Source organism: Bactrocera neohumeralis, chromosome 2 (genome assembly GCF_024586455.1).
Source record: "Bactrocera neohumeralis isolate Rockhampton chromosome 2, APGP_CSIRO_Bneo_wtdbg2-racon-allhic-juicebox.fasta_v2, whole genome shotgun sequence".
NCBI lineage: Eukaryota > Metazoa > Arthropoda > Insecta > Diptera > Tephritidae > Bactrocera > Bactrocera neohumeralis.
In genome coordinates this window covers 29088833-29107832 of record NC_065919.1, presented here as the reverse complement: position 1 = coordinate 29107832, position 19000 = coordinate 29088833, and the positions used below count along the sequence as shown (strand labels likewise).

Genomic DNA, 19000 nt, shown 5'->3' with positions numbered 1-19000 from the left:
GCTAGGGGAACACCGCAGGGTGGAGTTCTCTCTCCTCTTCTATGGATCCTAGTCGTTAACGAATTGCTCAAAAAACTAGAGGATCGCGACTGTCGGGTGATTGCCTACGCAGACGATGTAGCACTTATGGTCAAAGGAAAGTTCCTTAGCACCGAGTACGAGTTGATGCAGAGATATCTCAGCGTTGTAACAAATTGGGCGGTCGGAAGTGGACTCGCCATTAACTCAAATAAAACAGAAATGGTTTTATTCAGCAGAAAATATAAGATCCCGGCGGCACCGTTGCCGCAAGTGGGAGGTATTCGCCTGAAACTGGCGGATACTTTGAAATATTTAGGGCTCATCCTGAATAAGAAGCTTTCATATCAGCCGAATATCGAGGAGAGAGCAAAAAAGGCATCTATTGCTCTATACTGCTGTAGAGGAGCTATTGGCAAAAGATGTTGCCTCTCACCGAAAGTGGTCCTCTGGCTCTATGACACCATAGTCAAGCCCATCTTGTTTTGTGGTGTCTTTATGTGGTGGAGGGCTTTAGGAAAGACCACACTTGCAAAGAAACTCGAAAGCGTTAATCAGCATGTGCGGTGCATTAAGATCCACCCCAAACCGTTAATGCAATTTTGAACATACCGCCGGTGGACATTGCCGGAAAGTGCACAGCCGCGAAGGTGGCTATCAGACTCAGAGAATCTGGATTCTTAAAGGAACGCGTATCTGGACATTCGGACATCCTCACAAGCTTTTGCCCATATACCGACGAGGGAGATATGAGTCGGAAGAAGCCGTTGAAGGAGAGGGGAAGCAAGCTTCTTCACGGATGGGTCAAAGCTTGGGGGAAGGTTGGTGGAGGGGTCTACTGTAGGGAGCTCTCTATCAACTTCTGTTTCAGACTTCCCGACTACTGCAGTGTATTCCAGGCTGAGGTTGCAGCCATCAAGGTAGCAGCAGATTTGCAAAGCTGATGAGTTAGCAACGAAGGGCACCCTAGAATCATTATCTGTAGAATGGAAACGGGTCGGTGCTCCTGTATCCGCTTGTGTTCTACTATTGGATAGATGGGCCACGCGGATGCTTGTCCAACGCTTGGCCAGCATCGGTACTTGTGCGGTCGCAAAGGCCTTTTGGCCCAGGATAGATCGCAGGAGATGTAGTAATTTCTTTGCTCTCAGTAAGGCTAACCTCTCATTAGTGGTGGGACTCTTAACAGGCCTCTGCCCTATTGGCATACATGAGGTAAGAATGGGAATCTTACCGGATGCCGACTGTAGAAGCTGTTTGGAAGAACATGCGGTAGAAACAAGTCAGCACTTCCTTCTTGACTGTCCCGCGTTTGGGAGGTCAAGACTTAGACACTTGGGGGCGCATACCTTCGGACATCCCACCGAATTTGCGGGTGTTGAAGTTAAGCGCCTTTGTAATTATGTATTGGTTACAAAGCGCTTCTCCAATCTGTAACACAGGAGTTCTTTTTCAATGGCCCGATTCATTCATCGTTTGTTAGACAGAACTCCATCGTACTTGAAATAGTTTGAGTATTAAAATAGTCCATCGTACATAAAAATGTATATACATACATACATGTATTCCATCTTGGATCTAAGTTCAGCTTAAGGGAGAGGGTATTTTCGTAGCTCGAGTAAAGGGCATTCGCGATAATATGATGGTACAACATGTCTTTCTAGCGCGCCAAAGCGATCAATTATCATTATCATTCAACGAACCCATCCATATTGTACGGGTGATAAAGAATTATTCGATTCTAGCTACACCATACCACGCGGTTATTGACTAATGTAGAGTATCCTCATTGATACGTTTGTTCGTATGCTTACAAACCCCTTTTTGCTTAAGTAACCCTCTGGCGATCTTTTCTTCTCTAGAGATATCCACGTTGGTTAGTGAAACTATCCATAATTCAAGTTCATTGCCTCTTGTACTTTTGCCAAATATGTATGTATGTATGCAAATTATGTACACAAACAACAAATACATACATACATACATTGGTTAGTATACATTAGGCGCACGACGATCGGATAATTTTTCGCGGTATTTAAGGAAAAATAAAACGTTTTTTATTCATAACTATATAGTATAACTACTTTTTGAAATTAATCTTACCACACAGAAACAAACCATTAAAAACTACACAGGAAACAAGTTTGTTTCGATGTTTACATACAAAATAGTTGTCACTTTAAAGGCTTCGACCAATTAATATGACACCTCACAAATATGAAAGCAATTAACATATGATCTTATTAGGTTAAATGCAATAAAAGGTAAAATGTTTAATCGAAAAAGTAGCAGGCATACATATTTGCTGGCCGACACGCTTCCGCTTAGCTTTGAGATTTGCGGTTGAACACGCTCCAACATACAAGGGTTGGAGATAAGTTTGTGTGGTATGAAGCTACCACTTTATTTGTTACCGTTCGTTCGATGAAACATATTCAGTAAAGCTTCTTTAAAGCCTGAACACATCTGGGCTATAACACATAGTCTATAATATATTAAATACCAAAGGTTCGTTAAAGCAATTCATTCACGGTTTCCACCATCCAAAGGTCCAAGTTATATTTTTATGCTACTGGTTGAGACTCGAAAATTATTTAAGAACTAGCTGACCCGGCAGCCGCTGTCCTGCCTTAAATTATGTGTTTTGAAATGAAAAGAAAGTTGAATTTATATTGTGTTGAAAATCATTTATTTTCGATTTTTCCAAATTTTTTCAATGTAACGAAGCTTGATAAACAATATTTTTTTGTTTCTGTTTCGGTGCGTAAATGTACAGAGAAGATGGTTTTCCAACTCGTGAGCACGAGTATGTCTGCACGCCACATATATCCGGCCGTGTGAAAAACATAGCATTTCCAAATTTATGCCACACACTTCTAGCGACTATCCTTGTGTCCTATTGATTCTCATCTCAAATGCAATTTTCACTGGAAACGGAATGCGTTGGAACTGATATGGAAAATTGTAGAACTCTTTGAAAACTGAAAAGGTTTGAACTGAAATGGCAAATCGTTGGAGCTCAGAGGAATTCGTAGAGTCAAGCATTCTGCCCCATTCTATAAGATAGCTACTACGTTACAATCAGTCGGGTTGCATTACACAGTTTCGGTGCTTGAAGATTGCGAAACATAATAACGACAGATCCAACTTTGAGACGTAAATAATGCGGTGTCATACCAAGCCTCTCCAAAGCACTTAGAAATTCCACTTGATAATTTGCGGCTTCGTCTCATTGTCAAGACGATAGATCGATTTGTATGAGCGCAAGTCTCCCGCAATTTGACTTCAAATCTTCCAGTTTAAGTCAATAACATCGGTATTTTTGGCACCTAAAATTGTGCGTGCACTCAAGAAATCGTAGTTACGATAATTTGGCCAATGTCCGAATATTCTTTATGAGTTCATCTTTCATGAATTGATAAACGGCAGATGGAATTGATATTAAACCACCGGAAGTATCAACCAGAATTGACACATTTCCAATTCTTAGCGAATACGATGTAAAATGTCTTCGACAATGTAATTTTTGTTCGTATACCATAATTGAAGCGGATTTGAAGGTTGATATGTCGAAATGATCTTCCCGAAAAGTGTGCGAACTTCATTTGCACCGCATCGTACATATTTTGCTGGCTTAAAGTTGAAATGCGTATATTATCCAATAGGAACTGAAGGTCGTTTTTCCGGTGGATTGTGTAAATTCATCGAAATGCATTATTTGAGAACACACCTGGATGTCAATCTACTGGTTGGCCTTCCTTTCTGCGTAATTTTGTTGCTGGCGGTGTTTCCACTGGCTGCACTATATTCTCTGGGTTGAAGTACACTCTTTGGCCATTCTCCAAATTAAGTGCGAGACGCACAACAGTCGGAAAACGTTCATGAATTGCAAAAGTAAATATCCTACAAAGCGCTTTATTGCAGTTCGACCGTATCGTTCAAGACCAATAGCCGCCATGTTGCATCCTTTGGTGACTTACTTGCAAACATATTTGATCGATTTCACCAAACTACAATATCAAACATTGACATGAGATTTGAATGTGAATTAGACAACAGTGGCGAATATAGTATGATCCATATGTTGTCAACTTCGATATTCACTACTCTGAGTTGTATGGTCGTCTGATGAGCTACGACGATAGAGTGGATATCCATCATTTCCAGTTTACGATTCCGAAAGAAGAGCAAGTGGATGGTGTTTCGTGCATTTATTGTTAGACATACAAACCGAAGTGGGATTGTGGTGTCCGCAAGGTCCATGAACCATATTGGTTTTCATCACTTCGTTTAATACTGGATCTTTCTCTGCATCAGGAATTTCCGCAGAAATGATTTCATCAATTTGTTCTGGTAGAACCACTATCCACCATCCAAAGAAGAACATCGTAACTGTTGTTTGAAAAGTCGTGCTGTGACAATCGCTTACTGATTGACCCCGATCCATAATTCCACACGTACATATGTCATCGCATCCTGGGAGTACTCGTTCATATGCCTTGGCGTTGATGGCAAAAAGAACACCGACCGATATTAGCGGGACCTCTTCGTGGCTTCGTAACAAATTTCAATCTGTAATTGATCACTTCGTTTGAAACACACATAAAGTTTTCACTGAATAATTTTCAAAATTTTTTTTTTAAATAGCCGGAATAAAAGAGCAAGAGACCGAAATTGAACGATTCAAATAATTTACAAATCAAAATATTGAAAAACAAAAGAAAAAGAATTGTATGAAAAAAGTCAATTTTTGGAAATTTCCAATTTTTCGACTTTTTCTTATGAAAAGTTTTTTTATTCTTCTCGAGCCTTCTAACAAACAGATCCACAGCATATGAAAATACAAAATTTCATGGGAAGATTGGTTTTCCGGCAACTTCTCAGTTGCTTAGCACATAACGGTTGTTAACAAACAAACATTCATTTTTACTTACACACAAATGTACATATGTATGTATATACAAAATAAAACGTTTGTATGGGAAAAAGAAAAGGACTGTTTTTAGGCGTTTTCCGGCAACTTACGTAATTTTTTGTACATAAGAACCTTCTCCTAATAATAACAAATACAATAAAAACATAATTAGTGAAATCGGTCCAGCCATTCACGCGTGATGCCGTGACAACGGAAAACGGGTTTCATTTTTATTTATGTACATATGTATATAGATTAAATAATTTGGAGACTTCGAAGTACTAATAAAAAATTATTTGTTCAAAAAATAATTTTCTGGCGAAAAGAAAAAGTACTTTCAGGTTAAAATAGTAAATGTGAACAGAGCATTCTCCTCCGATCGTTCATGATGTCTCGAAGTAATGTATTCTTTATTTCAAAATTACGGCATGAAAACTATCATAGAATCTACTATAGTATCTTGTCTGATACTCGAAGTGAAATAGTATGATACCCTTATTCACTATACATATGCAAACAATTCTAGTCGGTTAACTCTGTTCTTACGAAATGCGGCGTTAGATAATTTATCATTTATTGCCATAACAAGTTTTATTTTTACTTAATGAATACTTAAGCTACTCGTACCATTTCTCAGCCAATCCTATTCAATCAGAATTTGTTGTGGTCTTTTGAACCACAAAATCGATTTTTAGGGTTGATTGCATATCTGGACTCGCCGCAAACTGCCAAAACTGCAGTGCTACGCTGTCTTTTTACCCATCCTTCAAGAAAACTGCGTCATTGCTCCTTCAAAGGAGATAATGGCTTATATCAGTGACTGCACGTGTCGGCATCTGGGCAAAGTGTCGCGTGTTGTCAGCGTGGCTCTCGGCCGGCTGCCAACTTCAGTGTAACGTGTAGATAGTCATGCCGTATTGCAAGGGTGTTTTCACTTCGAAAGTGTGGTCATAATGGACGGCGCATATAACAGCTCGCCAAGAGAGTGCGGAAACACATTAAGCTTGTTCAGATTTTTATGTCCTTGCAATGAGTCATACACACCCCAAAAACTGGCACGTTGCTCCTTGCAATGCAGACGCATCAGCATATATGTATACTATACATACTTACATACTTATGTATGTATGCACACACATTTACATATATGCAAGTAGATCCCCAACTCTTTGGCAGTGACGCCATCAGCTGATGATTATGTTCTGTCTAGGCTGGCGCTAGACATCTCCGGTGGTTGATTTGTTACTAGTAAAAACGTTTATATACTCGCATGTATAAATGGGCGTAGACCTGCTTGGCACTCTATATTTACACATATTTACATATAATATGGTATAAGTGAGTGTTGTGACTCACCTGCGCCGCTGACCTGACCTCTGTGTAGCGACGCGTCTTGCAACGTAGCGAACCGCAGGCTTATTACACATACATACATGTATACGAGGTGCCCTTAGGCGTACTTAACTTAACAGTAAAAGTTTTGCGGTTAAATTGCATATATGCATACATATGTACATATGCATATATACATATCTAAACTCACATATAAGTACATAGGTGCAAGCATATTGGGTAATTTTGTACCCAAGAGACCTGTGAGTTGTTGCAATGTTTGCCTTGTTATAATGTAAGCGATTCTCAGTGTTTTATTAACACTTTTACTATCGTACAATGTATAATATTTAGTCAATGCAAATATTTATTTTTTGAATGCATACATATGTATCTACAATGTGGATGGCAAATGGACATACAAACATACATATTTATTTACTTATTCTGTTTTTGTTTATAAACACTTTTATTTAACGCTAATCAGCACACATGGTGATAACGGTTATCTTTATGCTCATTTCCTCATAAGTACATTTAAGTGTTTTGCTAATTATAACTGTAAAATAATTATTATTTTAGTACAAACATAAAAAGTATTTATGTGTCCTATCACGCTAGACCACAAGCGTCAAGCCCAAACCAAACGATCCAAATCGATATTTTGGGAAGCTTTTTGCAGAACAAAGGTTTTCTGCGTTTTTTTATAAAAGTGGGCGTGATCCCGTCCTCTAATAGGCTTAATGAGCATATTCACAAACCACTTCAGCTATTTCAACTTGAGAGGATCTGGTTCCAACAATTTTTTAATTACTGTGATGGGTGAAATTAGATAACCACGCCCACTATAAAATAGTTCGACAATAGGCATGGCACCACCCATCTTTGGGTGAAAACCTACTTACATATATCTCAGGAACTAATTGACCAATTTCAACCAAATTGTGTGCTTAACATTAATTGGCTTTTTTGTGTTATATTGTGGAAATGCGTGAAATCTGAATACAACCACGCCTGCTTCCAATATATAAAAATTTTTACATCCGAGTGATTATTTCACTTTACAGTATATAAAATGAGAACCAAAGGCGTTATCGAAATCAACTTTTTAGAAAAAGTGTATTCAGGGCATGCGATCTCACGTCCTTAAATAGTCAAAATTGGACTATAACTTTTAAAGTAACCAGATACCGAATATCTGAGCAACAGTGCCTGACGTTTTACCGAAAATATCGGTCAATCTGTAAGGTACCGTAATGAAAGCCATGTTTTTCGGAAAATAATATCGTGTCGTTAAAAATGGATAATATCGGTTCAATGCTTTCCTTATCCTCATATATGAACCTAATAGAAAGATCAACTTCCTTTATACCGTATATAACTAACTCAAGATTTAAATTTGCCATTTGATTGTAAAGAATTATACATAAGTATATACTTAGAATAGGCAGAAAAAATCTGCATGTTAATCGGATCATTTGTCTTCGAGTTATCACGGTAGCAAATTGGAAAAATGTTGTATAGAGAAAAACGTGTTTAAAAATAAAATGGTGGAGAGGATTGAACCGTAGTGGCCACCCTTTAAATAGCTGTAATTCAAAAACTTTCGAGATATTGTTTTATTTTTTTCAACATTTCACACAAGGTGTGCCCTTCAAATATCCAATTTTACACAAACATATTCCCGCAGATGCGGCTTGAATCATTATCATCGTTCCTACCCAGTGAAACATCGACAGATCAGGCGAGATGATAAACTCTTTCACAACCCTGGTAATGTTGATAAAAATTAAAAAAAAAAAACAATCCTTAAAAGTTATATGTACATCAGCGTCACTCCTCCATCAAATGGAATTAAACTTCTCAGAAATGACGAAGAACGCGTTATCGGAACTGAAAATAGTGACCGCTATCTGAATTATAGTAGTACTGCATGCTGATTCAAAATATGAGAGTTAGGAAATGTCGTTTACTTCTTTGTTTACTCAGATTTTCAATTTGTTAGTTTTATCGGTTAAACAAATAAAGATAATCACAATATAATTATTCGAATTGTTGACGGATTTTATAAGACTATTTTTCACGCGGAATTACACTGAAAGAAAGAAGAAATTACACTGTAAGAAACGAAAAGCTTTTTAAATTTTAATGGGAACAGAGAACTACGACAACGACTATATCGTCACCTGAAATGCAAAATAACGTATCATCAAAAAATTCGAAATTGAATGTCTAATTGATTACGCTTCACTACTTCAAATTACATACATAATATTACTTATGGTCAACATTTTCTGGTTCTCCGATCAAATATAAACTAGTTTTAATCAATATTAAAATTTTCTTTCACTCATGTTCCATTTTATTTCGTGTTTCATTCATGCCACTGTAAATTTCCGAAAATGTTGTTACGTTATTTTGCATTTCAGGTGACGATATGTATGTATGTACTACATACATACATAAGTATGTATTAAAATTTGCAATATATACATATACACATATAAGATATCGGTAATCGCAAACATTTCGCATTGCCGAAAATAAAAACAGCTTTACGTAGATTACTTATGTTCGTACATAATTTATAACATACTTATGTACTATCTTTAAAAACTTATATGTAACTACATAGATGCGATAAGTAATCTGCTTTTAATTAGTAGATTTTTTTTTGGGTGACATTTCACATTTGAATGATGTATACAATTCTAATACCGATAAGACAAAGCTATTAATTTTTCATGCATTCGCATGTACATAAGTATGTAAGTACATACATATGTATGTATTATTTTTTATTTATTTATGCTCTTGCAACATGTTGCTACAGAGTATAATAGTTTTGTTCATCTAACGGTTATATGTATCTCCTAAAATTAATCGAGATAGATATAGGGTTATACATACATATATAATTTATAAGAATGACGAGATGAGTTGTAATCCGTATGACTGTTTGTCTGTCCGTCCGTCCATCCGTACAAGCTGTAACTTGAGTAAAAATTTATATTTCGTGTCCGGCCCTCTAATAAGTTTAAGCCCTCTTAAACCACTTAAGCTAGAACAACCAAATTCGCTTAGCGCAAATACTATAAGAACTCCAACCGAGATTCATTCACTTTCTCAGATAACGTTACTGTTAAAAACTACTAAGCTAAAAGCGCGATAAATCAATAACTGAATACGCAAGAGGCATTTAATTTTACCCCCGAGATGGTATGAGAGAGCTTTAAAGGAGCCGTGGTCAAAACTGAACAATAGGCGTGGCACCCCTCACTTTTAGGTGAAATCACAAATCTTGAGACCCGCCCGACCGTTTTCAACCAGATATAAAAGGTGCCTTTTCTGTGACAATTTATGTTTTATTGTGAAAATGGGCGAAATCGGACTACAGCCACGTCTACATATATAACACAATTTCATCTAATTCTTTCCTTTCGAGTGTACAAATCAAAAAGCAATTAATAATAGGGAATAAACGAGTTCTGTGTTAGAGTATGCCACCTTATGGATATAGAAGATATTAGTCAATGTGTCAGATTTATAATTGAAATTCAGAAAGCATTCTTTCCTGATAGTAGTATGACTGTGTACTAGAAATGGTTTGAATCGGATCAATACTTCCTTTAGCCCCCGAACTTCCGGGAGACACTATACCGTATATATCGGCCAATATGTGAGTTATCTTAATACAATAAGATTGAGAGAGCGTGTTTTTTATATTTGTGCTTAGAATATAAAATCGGGTGAACTAACAGGCCTTATGTACCTGAAGGTACTTCCCAGGCTTTAATCTTTTCAAGTTGCATGTGTATGAAATGCTCAATTATACCTTCCTTCTTTTATATACATATGTATATGTATTAAAAAATTTATATTTTCAATACAGATTGATACTTAGTTAAGAGAAATCAACTATTTACAAATTACTTCACAACTGGGATCATAGGTCCAACTAATGTACCGACTGTTAATTGTTATTTCCAATAGTAGTAAAACAATCCAGTGATAACATAAGTATAACTTCTCGAAGATAATTACAGGTCTGAGAGAAATATTTGACAGCTCCTTCAGGTTTTCCATAATTATTTCCTATATGGTACATTTCGTGCCGAATTTCAAAGTGTTTCAAACCAGCCTCAGATAGAATAATGCGTAGATCCTTATGAAACAAATTTAGTAGTTTCAAGAAATTACCCTTAAGACAGATACATTTTTGTTTCACAAAATCTGAGTATATATAATCAGCCTAGCTTTTGGGGTGTGTTCCACTCTACACCCGTCTTAATCATTAGTAATTCAAGGTTTGGACTTTGTCAACATATGGTATGATGATGTTTTTATAGAGCCCATAGTATAGATTTTTCTACCCTTTCCTAATATGTACCATCATATAGCGTCTATATATTTTAAAACTCTTTGTCCCGAGATATTATAAAATTATATGCACTTAGAACTCAATTGAATTTTTCTTTTGAATTTCAGATAAATTTCCAAAAACATGGCGACAAGTCCAAAACCCGTCAAGAAGGTGCCCATCCACCTTCAGGTAAGTCTTTGAATATGCCAAAAGCCTTTCTAAACTTAATCACATTTTCAATATTTCAACGAACCAGAGCTCCCAGAACCGCGTCTATATCAAGAATGGACACATCGTCAACCACGACAAGTCATTTAAGGCCGATATTTACATTGAGGATGGCATAATTAAGTAATTATTCATTTGAAATTAAGAAGCTGTTAGAAAATATCTTAATTATAATTATTAATAATTATTAATTCTTTCCCATGCTAGATTTGTTGGATCCGCATCCGATATCGTTGTGCCCGGCGGCGTACGCATTGTGGATGCTGCAAACAAATTGGTGCTGCCCGGTGGCATTGATCCACACACTCACATGCAGCTGAAATTCGGCGGTTGCGTCGCTGTAGACGATTTCTATCATGGCACCAAAGCGGCCGTAGCTGGCGGCACCACCACTATCAGTGAGTATCAATGTTATGAACTTTGGCACCGCTAAAAATTGTGAGTTCCGAAAACTTTTCATATAACTAACGATTTTCACTTCACAGTCGATTTCGTGCTGCCCGACAAGGGTGAATCGCTCGTTGAAGCCTACGACAAATGGCGTGCTTGGGCTGATCCCAAGGTCTGCTGTGATTATGCGCTCCATGTGGGCATCACTTGGTGGTCGAAATCTGTGTCTGAAGAAATGAAAATCATGTGCGAAGAGCTGGGCGTCAATTCTTTCAAAATGTTCATGGCTTACAAGGGTCTGTATCAGTTGAATGATTCGGAGCTTTTGGAGGCTTTCGAGCGCATACGAGCGTTAAATGGTGTTGCACAGGTATTTTTAATGGGTTATCCTGTGGGAGTTGCACTAAATTTGTATGCTTTTGAATGAAAGGTGCATGCTGAGAATGGCGATATTATTGCTAAGAATGTGCAGAAATTACTGGCTGCTGGCGTTACTGGTCCAGAGGGTCATGAGCTCTCGCGGCAGGAAGAAGTAGAGGCTGAGGCAGTCAACCGAGCCTGTATACTGGCACATCAGGTATTTTAAAATTTTGAGTTGTGTACCGAAGTATCACATATACACGTGTACAGACATAAATTAAGTAAAATATTTTTAAAATTGGTTAGCGCACTGTATTATTTTTTGTTAAACATATTTTAATTTAATTTATCCAAATTGTGTCAAAACGTAACGTAACATAACCTTACATATACGAACAAATATTTTGCATTCTATTAAAATAATGTTAGCGCAAGAAAAGACTTAATCAAAATTCTCTCAAAATTTATTTGCACAAAATATTTTCATAAACAATACACTTTTTAACTAAAATTATAAGCAAGCAAGAGCTAAGTTTGATTGGAACCGTGAATACTACTTAGAGCCAAAAATAGTAAGACTTTCTTCTTAATTTGAAAATTCTTAATTTATTCTTCAAAATCTATGTCGTCCTTCTCAGAGTAATCCCCATAGGCCCCAATACACTTGTGCCAACGCTTTTTCCAATTCTCGAAACAGTTGTTAAAGTCAATTTCCGGAATAGCTTTCAATGTTCGTAGTGATTCACTTTTAATATCTTCAATTCACTCAAAACGGTTTCCTCGGAGTGGTCGTTAGAGTGTGTCGAATAGCCAGAAGTCACACGAAACGGCGCGGATACTCACAAATACGAGTACTCACGAAGAATCAAAGCATTATGCGACGGTGCATTATCGTAGTGCAAAAACAGAGAGTTGTCGACACATATTTTAGGCCCCTTTTTACGAAAGCAAATGACGCATAACACTCAAAAAGTATTTCTCTGTCAACAAGGCCGGTCGGAAGGAATTCGGAGTGCCCCACACCTCGATAATCGAAAAAAACTGTCAACAAAACCTTGATTTTTGACTTGCTTTGACATGGTTCTTTCGCCTTCGACTCATCTTTGCCACGATATTCGGCCGATTGACCGATCTGTTTCCGAGTCGTAAGCATAGATCCAAGGCTCATTGCTCGTAATAAAACGTTTCGTGTAGTCGAAAAGCATTGTTTCACAGACGTTTTTTGAGAAAATTTAGTGATTTTGGAACCAATCGTGGTTTAACTTTTCTTTGGCCCAAATAGTCTTTCAAAATGGTTTTCACTGATCCTTTCGATATTGCAGCGATGGAAGTAAGATCTCTGACTGTTAATCGTCGATTCGCACGCACCAATTCCCTTATGTTATTGACGTGTCGATCATCAGTTGTTGTTGATGGCCGCTCTGGACGTGGTTTGTCGTCAAAGAGTTATCTGTCCTCTTTGAATAACTTATAACAATCAAAAGTACTTGGTCGCGACAAACTATTATCACTGAAGGCCTTTGGCCATTTGGCACAAATTTCACTGACAGTCATACCCACCTAGCAAAAATATTTTGAAGAATAAGTTTTCGCGCGAAATTTAAATTAAAAAGTCTTACTACGCCACAGTAGTATTTCATCTAGCTACAGAGTAAGGTTATTATATGTGAGAATTTCACTTCAGTTAATCGGTTTTCATCAGAATACAGAAATAAAATATTTAACTTAACCTCAACCAACATCACGGGGTTTATATCACGATTAATCTTAGCAAGGGGTAATACAGTAACATGATAGCACATAACGCATTATTTGGCTTTAGGAAGCTAAATTTCGGTCAAATCGTAAAAACCTGAACCTTCTCATTAGATATTACTTGTAACTGGTCACTTAAAATGGTTCGAAACGATGAGTTCATGACGTCTTGAACGCAAAGAAAGAGTTCTTGTTTAAGTTTCACAGTTTGTTTAGATTATAGACGAGTAAAATTTTTGCCAGAGCTGGTTTTAATAATTTATTTTCTGATTTGCCGTCTTAATACTCGGATGATTTAGAACGAAGAATTATTAAAATTTCAAAACAATTTGTATTTGCTAGAGCGAAGAAAACACTAGAGAGATTTAAGAAGATTTGCCGTTAAAAATCTTTTGGAAAAAGTTTACCATTACTCTAAAAATGTTATTAAATTAAATAAATGATAAAATTTAATATTCAAATATAATTAATAAATTGCTAAAACAAATAATTTATTTCAGTACGGGCACCAAGAAAATTATTTTGGAAAGAGTTGCCACCAGTTTGAAAATTTGTTTTGAAATGAAATTGACAAAAATCAATATTGGAATATTAGCGCAAAAAGCAAATTTATTTGAGAAGTTTTTAGTGTTTAAAGAAATGGTGAGGTCAGTAGTATTTATTTATTCATAGGTTGTTGTAGCGGCAAAAAACATTCTCAAATACGCAATTGATTGATATTCTCAAGAATACATATTTAAATTGTTATTATTATTAGAAAAATAATACTTTATTAAGTATTTTCCGTTGTAAAGCATTATTATAACTTTTTAGCATGGTGTCGATGATGTAAAAAATCAGTTCCACTCACACTTAGCGCTTCCTTTACTCTGCGTTGATAGTTTCTAAGCACAATATGCACACTCGCATTTACATATATGTAAAAAGTTGTTTATTTTTATTTATTTTTTTTTTTTAATTTTTAAATTTTAAAATTGAAATTTTTTCTTTTTTTAATTTCATTTTGTACATATGTATACATTAATAAATGTACATAAATATATACCACCAAATACCCAATGCCCTTTCAACACACCTCACAAACTCACCAACTCAATGGTTCCTTGCCACGCTACTCCCTCCACTCCAACCACCACACCCACAAAACACACGAATTACCACCGAAAAAGGTCGATTGTCCGTTATACGTAGTGCATGTAATGAGTAAATCGGCGGGCATTGAGGTGGCGCGTGCGCGCAGACGCTACAAAAATACCGTCATCTATGGCGAAACCTTGGCTGCGGCGCTCGGCACCGATGGCACCAACTACTGGCACGAATGTTTCCAACATGCAGCGGGTCACGTGCTCAGTCCACCACTACGTCCCGATCCAACGACGCCCGCCTTTATGATGAACCTATTGGCGAAGTAAGTTTCACGAAGGGTGAACCTGAAGCAGGTTAATTGCTTCACACATAACATTCGGCTAATATACTTATGTATGTATCGGGTGATTTTTTAAGAGCTTGATAACTTTTTTTAAAAAAAAAACGCATAAAATTTGCAAAATCTCATCGGTTCTTTAATTGCTTCATGACATAACATTCGGCTTCGGAATATACCATTATGTATGTATATAGCCCGATACCAAAGCTGGATGTACTAATGTTCGACTTGACGTAGCCCCACAAAAAATAGTCTAAAGGCGTTAAATCGCATGATTTGGTGGCCAACTTACGGGTCCATTTCTTGAGATGTTTTCTCCGAATTGGCCATAGAATCGCGAGCTGTGTGGCATGTAGCGCCATCTCGTTGAAACCACATGTCAACCAAGTGCCCTTCTTCCATTTTTGGCAACAAAAAGTTTGTTAGCATCGAACGATAGCGATCGCCATTCACCGTAACGTTGCGTCCAACAGCATCTTTGAAAAATACGGTCCAATGATTCCACCAGCGTACATAGTGCATTTTTCGGGATGCATGGGCAGTTCTTGAACGGCTTCTGGTTGCTCTTCACCCCAAATGCGGCAATTTTGCTTATTTACGTAGCCATTCAACCAGAAATGAGCCTCATCGCTGAACAAAAAAACACATTTCGAACCGAACACTGATTTTGGTAATAAAATTCAATGATTTGCAAGCGTTGCTCGTTAGTAAGTCTATTCATGATGAAATGTCAAAGCATACTGGGCATGAAAATCCTAACCTCAAAAAAATCACCCGATATATGCATACTTATGTACTAATGTTCGAGGAAATAATTTGGCATTGGATTGTTTAACTGGAATTTTAGTGTTGCTCGCAAATGCACCAACTAATTTCTACATTGCATGTAGTCATTACATATGTACATACATACACACATAATCTAACCCATTTGTCATGCCGATGGATAAAGTCACATGCATACATAATATACATACATACATATGTACACATAAACACTTTTGTAAAACGGTTTAATGTTCTCATTGCCTAATTAACTTTAATTACACAAATACCGTTATCCTCGTATGTGTATTTACTATTTGTTGTAATTTTGCTAATTACTTTGTTTGTTTGTCTTCTTTTTACTGTTTTTTGTCTATTTCGTGTACTATTTCTCACACTCATACCAACTCACACACACACATGCTTACAACCCGTTAATATTAACACATTAATGTTAATAAATCGCATTTGAATGTTGGATAACGGATCAGATGAAGACACCGCTCTATGTGACTCGCATCACTTCGAAATCGTCGGCTGAAATTATTGGTCGCGCCCGTCGCAGCGGCTACGTTGTGTTCGGCGAAACTTTGGCCGGTTCAATTGGGCGCTCAATGAATGGCGTTCGTCAGCAGGAGCGTTTGTATTACATAACAAGTCCACCAATACGCGAATCGGCCGAAACGCCAAGGCAATTGATGAAATCGCTGGCGTAGTAAGTATCTCAGCACAAAACATACATACATACACACAGGGAGGCGGATGCAAGAGTAAATGACTCAGAGTAGATAATTTTCTTATTCGTGGTTTTCGGGTATAATTATATTCATAAGTACTTAATAGATGTGTCATCTGCACAAATCGAAATGTCTGCTGTCGAATCGTCAATTTCGGTAGAAGTGATGAAAATGATTTTAAATAATTATTTAGTGGGAAGAAATTGTACACCCAAACAAAATTAATTTGTAAATACATGTTACGTCTCATTACATTTTCAACCCGGAAGGGGAGTAATAAGTTCGCTATGAAGATTGTAACACCCAGAAGGATACGTCGGAGACCGCATAAAGTATATGTACATACATACATATGTATGTACTTATATACATATAAATGTTCAGCATGACGAGCTGCGTCGATTTAGTCATGTGCGTATGTCTGTCTGTGTATAAGCAAACTAGCTCCTCTGTTTTTGAGATATACATACATAAGTAGATCTGAAATCATCAGGTGTCGAAAAATGGTGACCTATTAGTATATCTTTTTCTTACGGTAATTCGGTGCCATGTTAGGAGTATACGGTGGATGACTCATCAAATTGATGTTTTGAGTGCGCAAAAATGCAATTGTTTCAGTCGATGTTTGAAAGCTCGCATTATCGTGGTGAAGAGTGATCCGATTTTGGCGGAATTTCTTGAAAGACAACTGGCAAGCAAATGACTGAAAACATACACAGATTTTGTTGTTCTGCATTGCTCTAGCGGTATGGTTGCAATATGTCAAGTTGTTTCAAAAAAAGCCACTCTTTGCTAGGAAGTATTTCGTGCGCAAACAACTTTTGTTGGATGCGGCTCATCTTGAATCACACTTACAGTCCACTGTACTTTACTTTCGGGCTCATAGTGCAAATCCACGATTCTATCGCATTTGGTAAACATTTTCCTCGACTAATCGACAAGAGCCTTGTTTTGATCGATCGACAAATTGTATGGGATCCAAGGTGAACCAAATATTTTACATCCCACTAATGTCCATAGTTGTCTTAATCACACTGTAGGTCACATAACGAACTTGCAATATCAGTTTGAGCACAGCATCAATAGGTCCGGAACTACAACTTATTTTTGCGATCTTCCCTAAAATACGACTCGATAATTCACTACACGATCGATAAACCCGTGTCCTTGATGGAGCTTCATGGTGCAAAAATTTAATTAATTTACGCCGAAATTCAATTCCATTTTTTGATCGAAAAAGAATATTTAAAGTAACTGTAAAAACACAAATAGCGCTAGTATACCAAATCAAATATGTCAAACTCTATGATAAAATTATGAGTTTCCAGATTGCAACAATCGTGTTTCCAAATCGCGAAATATAAAAGGCAGTCTACGTATGTGCAGTAATAAAATCGAACCGTACTATCGGATGTTTTGTTAAGTGCTCAACTTCATAATTTACTATATACAAGTATAACTTCTAACCAACTTTTGTGATTCTAAATGCATTTAGGCCTGCTGTAAGAACGACTGGTAGTTCAGGATTTTTTAAATATAAGTTATTGATAATTCTTTTCGATTCCAGTAGAGTATTAAAGCTGTGAACATTATTTAAACTCACTGAAGATCGGCTGATTTGATATCATACTATTAGTCCCTGTTTTTCTTATAATCTCTCGAGGAATTATGCCCCACCTCATGCATAGCACTAATAATAAAACTTAAGACACTGAACGCAGACAACATTAATCCACCATGTCTCTATGTTTTCTCAGCGTGCGCGAGGGTAAGGCTAAACCTCTGAACGCTATTCCCTCCCATTTAACGGCTTTCTGTGTTTATTAACTAAATAACAATGAGTGACAAAGAGAATATTATCTGTCAAATTAAAATGCATTTTCCAATTCTGCTCAACAGCGATGATCTGCAGACAACCGGCAGCGACAATTGCACCTTCAACAAGGAGCACAAGGAGTTAGGCAAAGGCAACTTCACCAAAATACCGAACGGTGTCAACGGCGTCGAGGATCGCATGTCTGTTGTTTGGGAGAAAGGTGTGCATGCTGGCCTATTGGATCCCTGCCGCTTCGTTGCCGTCACCAGCACCAATGCCGCCAAAATATTCAATCTTTATCCACAAAAAGGACGCATCGCCGTGGGCTCGGATGCTGACATTGTCATTTGGAATCCAAATGCTACACGCACCATTTCCAAGGAGACGCATCATCATGCATGCGATTTCAACATTTTCGAGGGCATGGTATGCCATGGTGTGCCCGAAATGGTTTTGGTGCGCGGACGCATTTGCGTCGAAGACGGCAGCGTACGCGTCGCCGAAGGTTATGGGCGTTTCGTTAATACACCAACACGTCCGCCATATCTCTACGATGTGTTGGAGGGTAAGATTGCAGCCAACGAAGAGCACAATGGCGAAGAGCATGAAGAGCAATTGAATAACGGTTTGAAGAAATTGGATTTGGGCGCTTTGGAAATCGAAATACCGTATCAGGAGCCCATCTCACGCACATTGCTCTCCATGCCGGGTGCTGGCGGTTCCGTAGCCAGTACACCATCGGGCCGTGGACGCGTCGAAGGTACACGTAACATGCAAGAATCAACGTTTTCCGTTAGCGGTAAGCAATCAGGCTTAGTTAATTCAAATGGTGAATGATTTGTGTTGAGAGCTGTATTTATTATTCGTTTACATCTTTTTTTCTATCTCCTTACAG

At 37.4% G+C, this 19000-nt stretch overlaps 1 protein-coding gene across 6 annotated transcripts in view; it reads left to right on the top strand.

Annotated features, from left to right (window-relative positions):
- Window positions 1-19000, top strand: part of LOC126767936 (dihydropyrimidinase) — a 48151-nt gene that overhangs the window by 28007 nt on the left and 1144 nt on the right. For 3 of the 6 annotated variants that reach the window (XM_050485747.1, XM_050485748.1, XM_050485749.1), the window contains 7 exons: window positions 10754-10817; window positions 10885-10979; window positions 11064-11254; window positions 11342-11616; window positions 11677-11823; window positions 14531-14769; window positions 18189-18934. In XM_050485747.1, the coding sequence (XP_050341704.1) occupies window positions 10770-10817; window positions 10885-10979; window positions 11064-11254; window positions 11342-11616; window positions 11677-11823; window positions 14531-14769; window positions 18189-18934 (1741 nt within the window). In that variant the 5' untranslated portion in view covers window positions 10754-10769. Of the gene's footprint in view, window positions 1-10753; window positions 10818-10884; window positions 10980-11063; window positions 11255-11341; window positions 11617-11676; window positions 11824-14530; window positions 14770-16043; window positions 16268-18188; window positions 18935-19000 lie in introns of all 6 variants that reach the window. The other 3 variants (XM_050485750.1, XM_050485751.1, XM_050485752.1) reach the window with 3 other exon arrangements.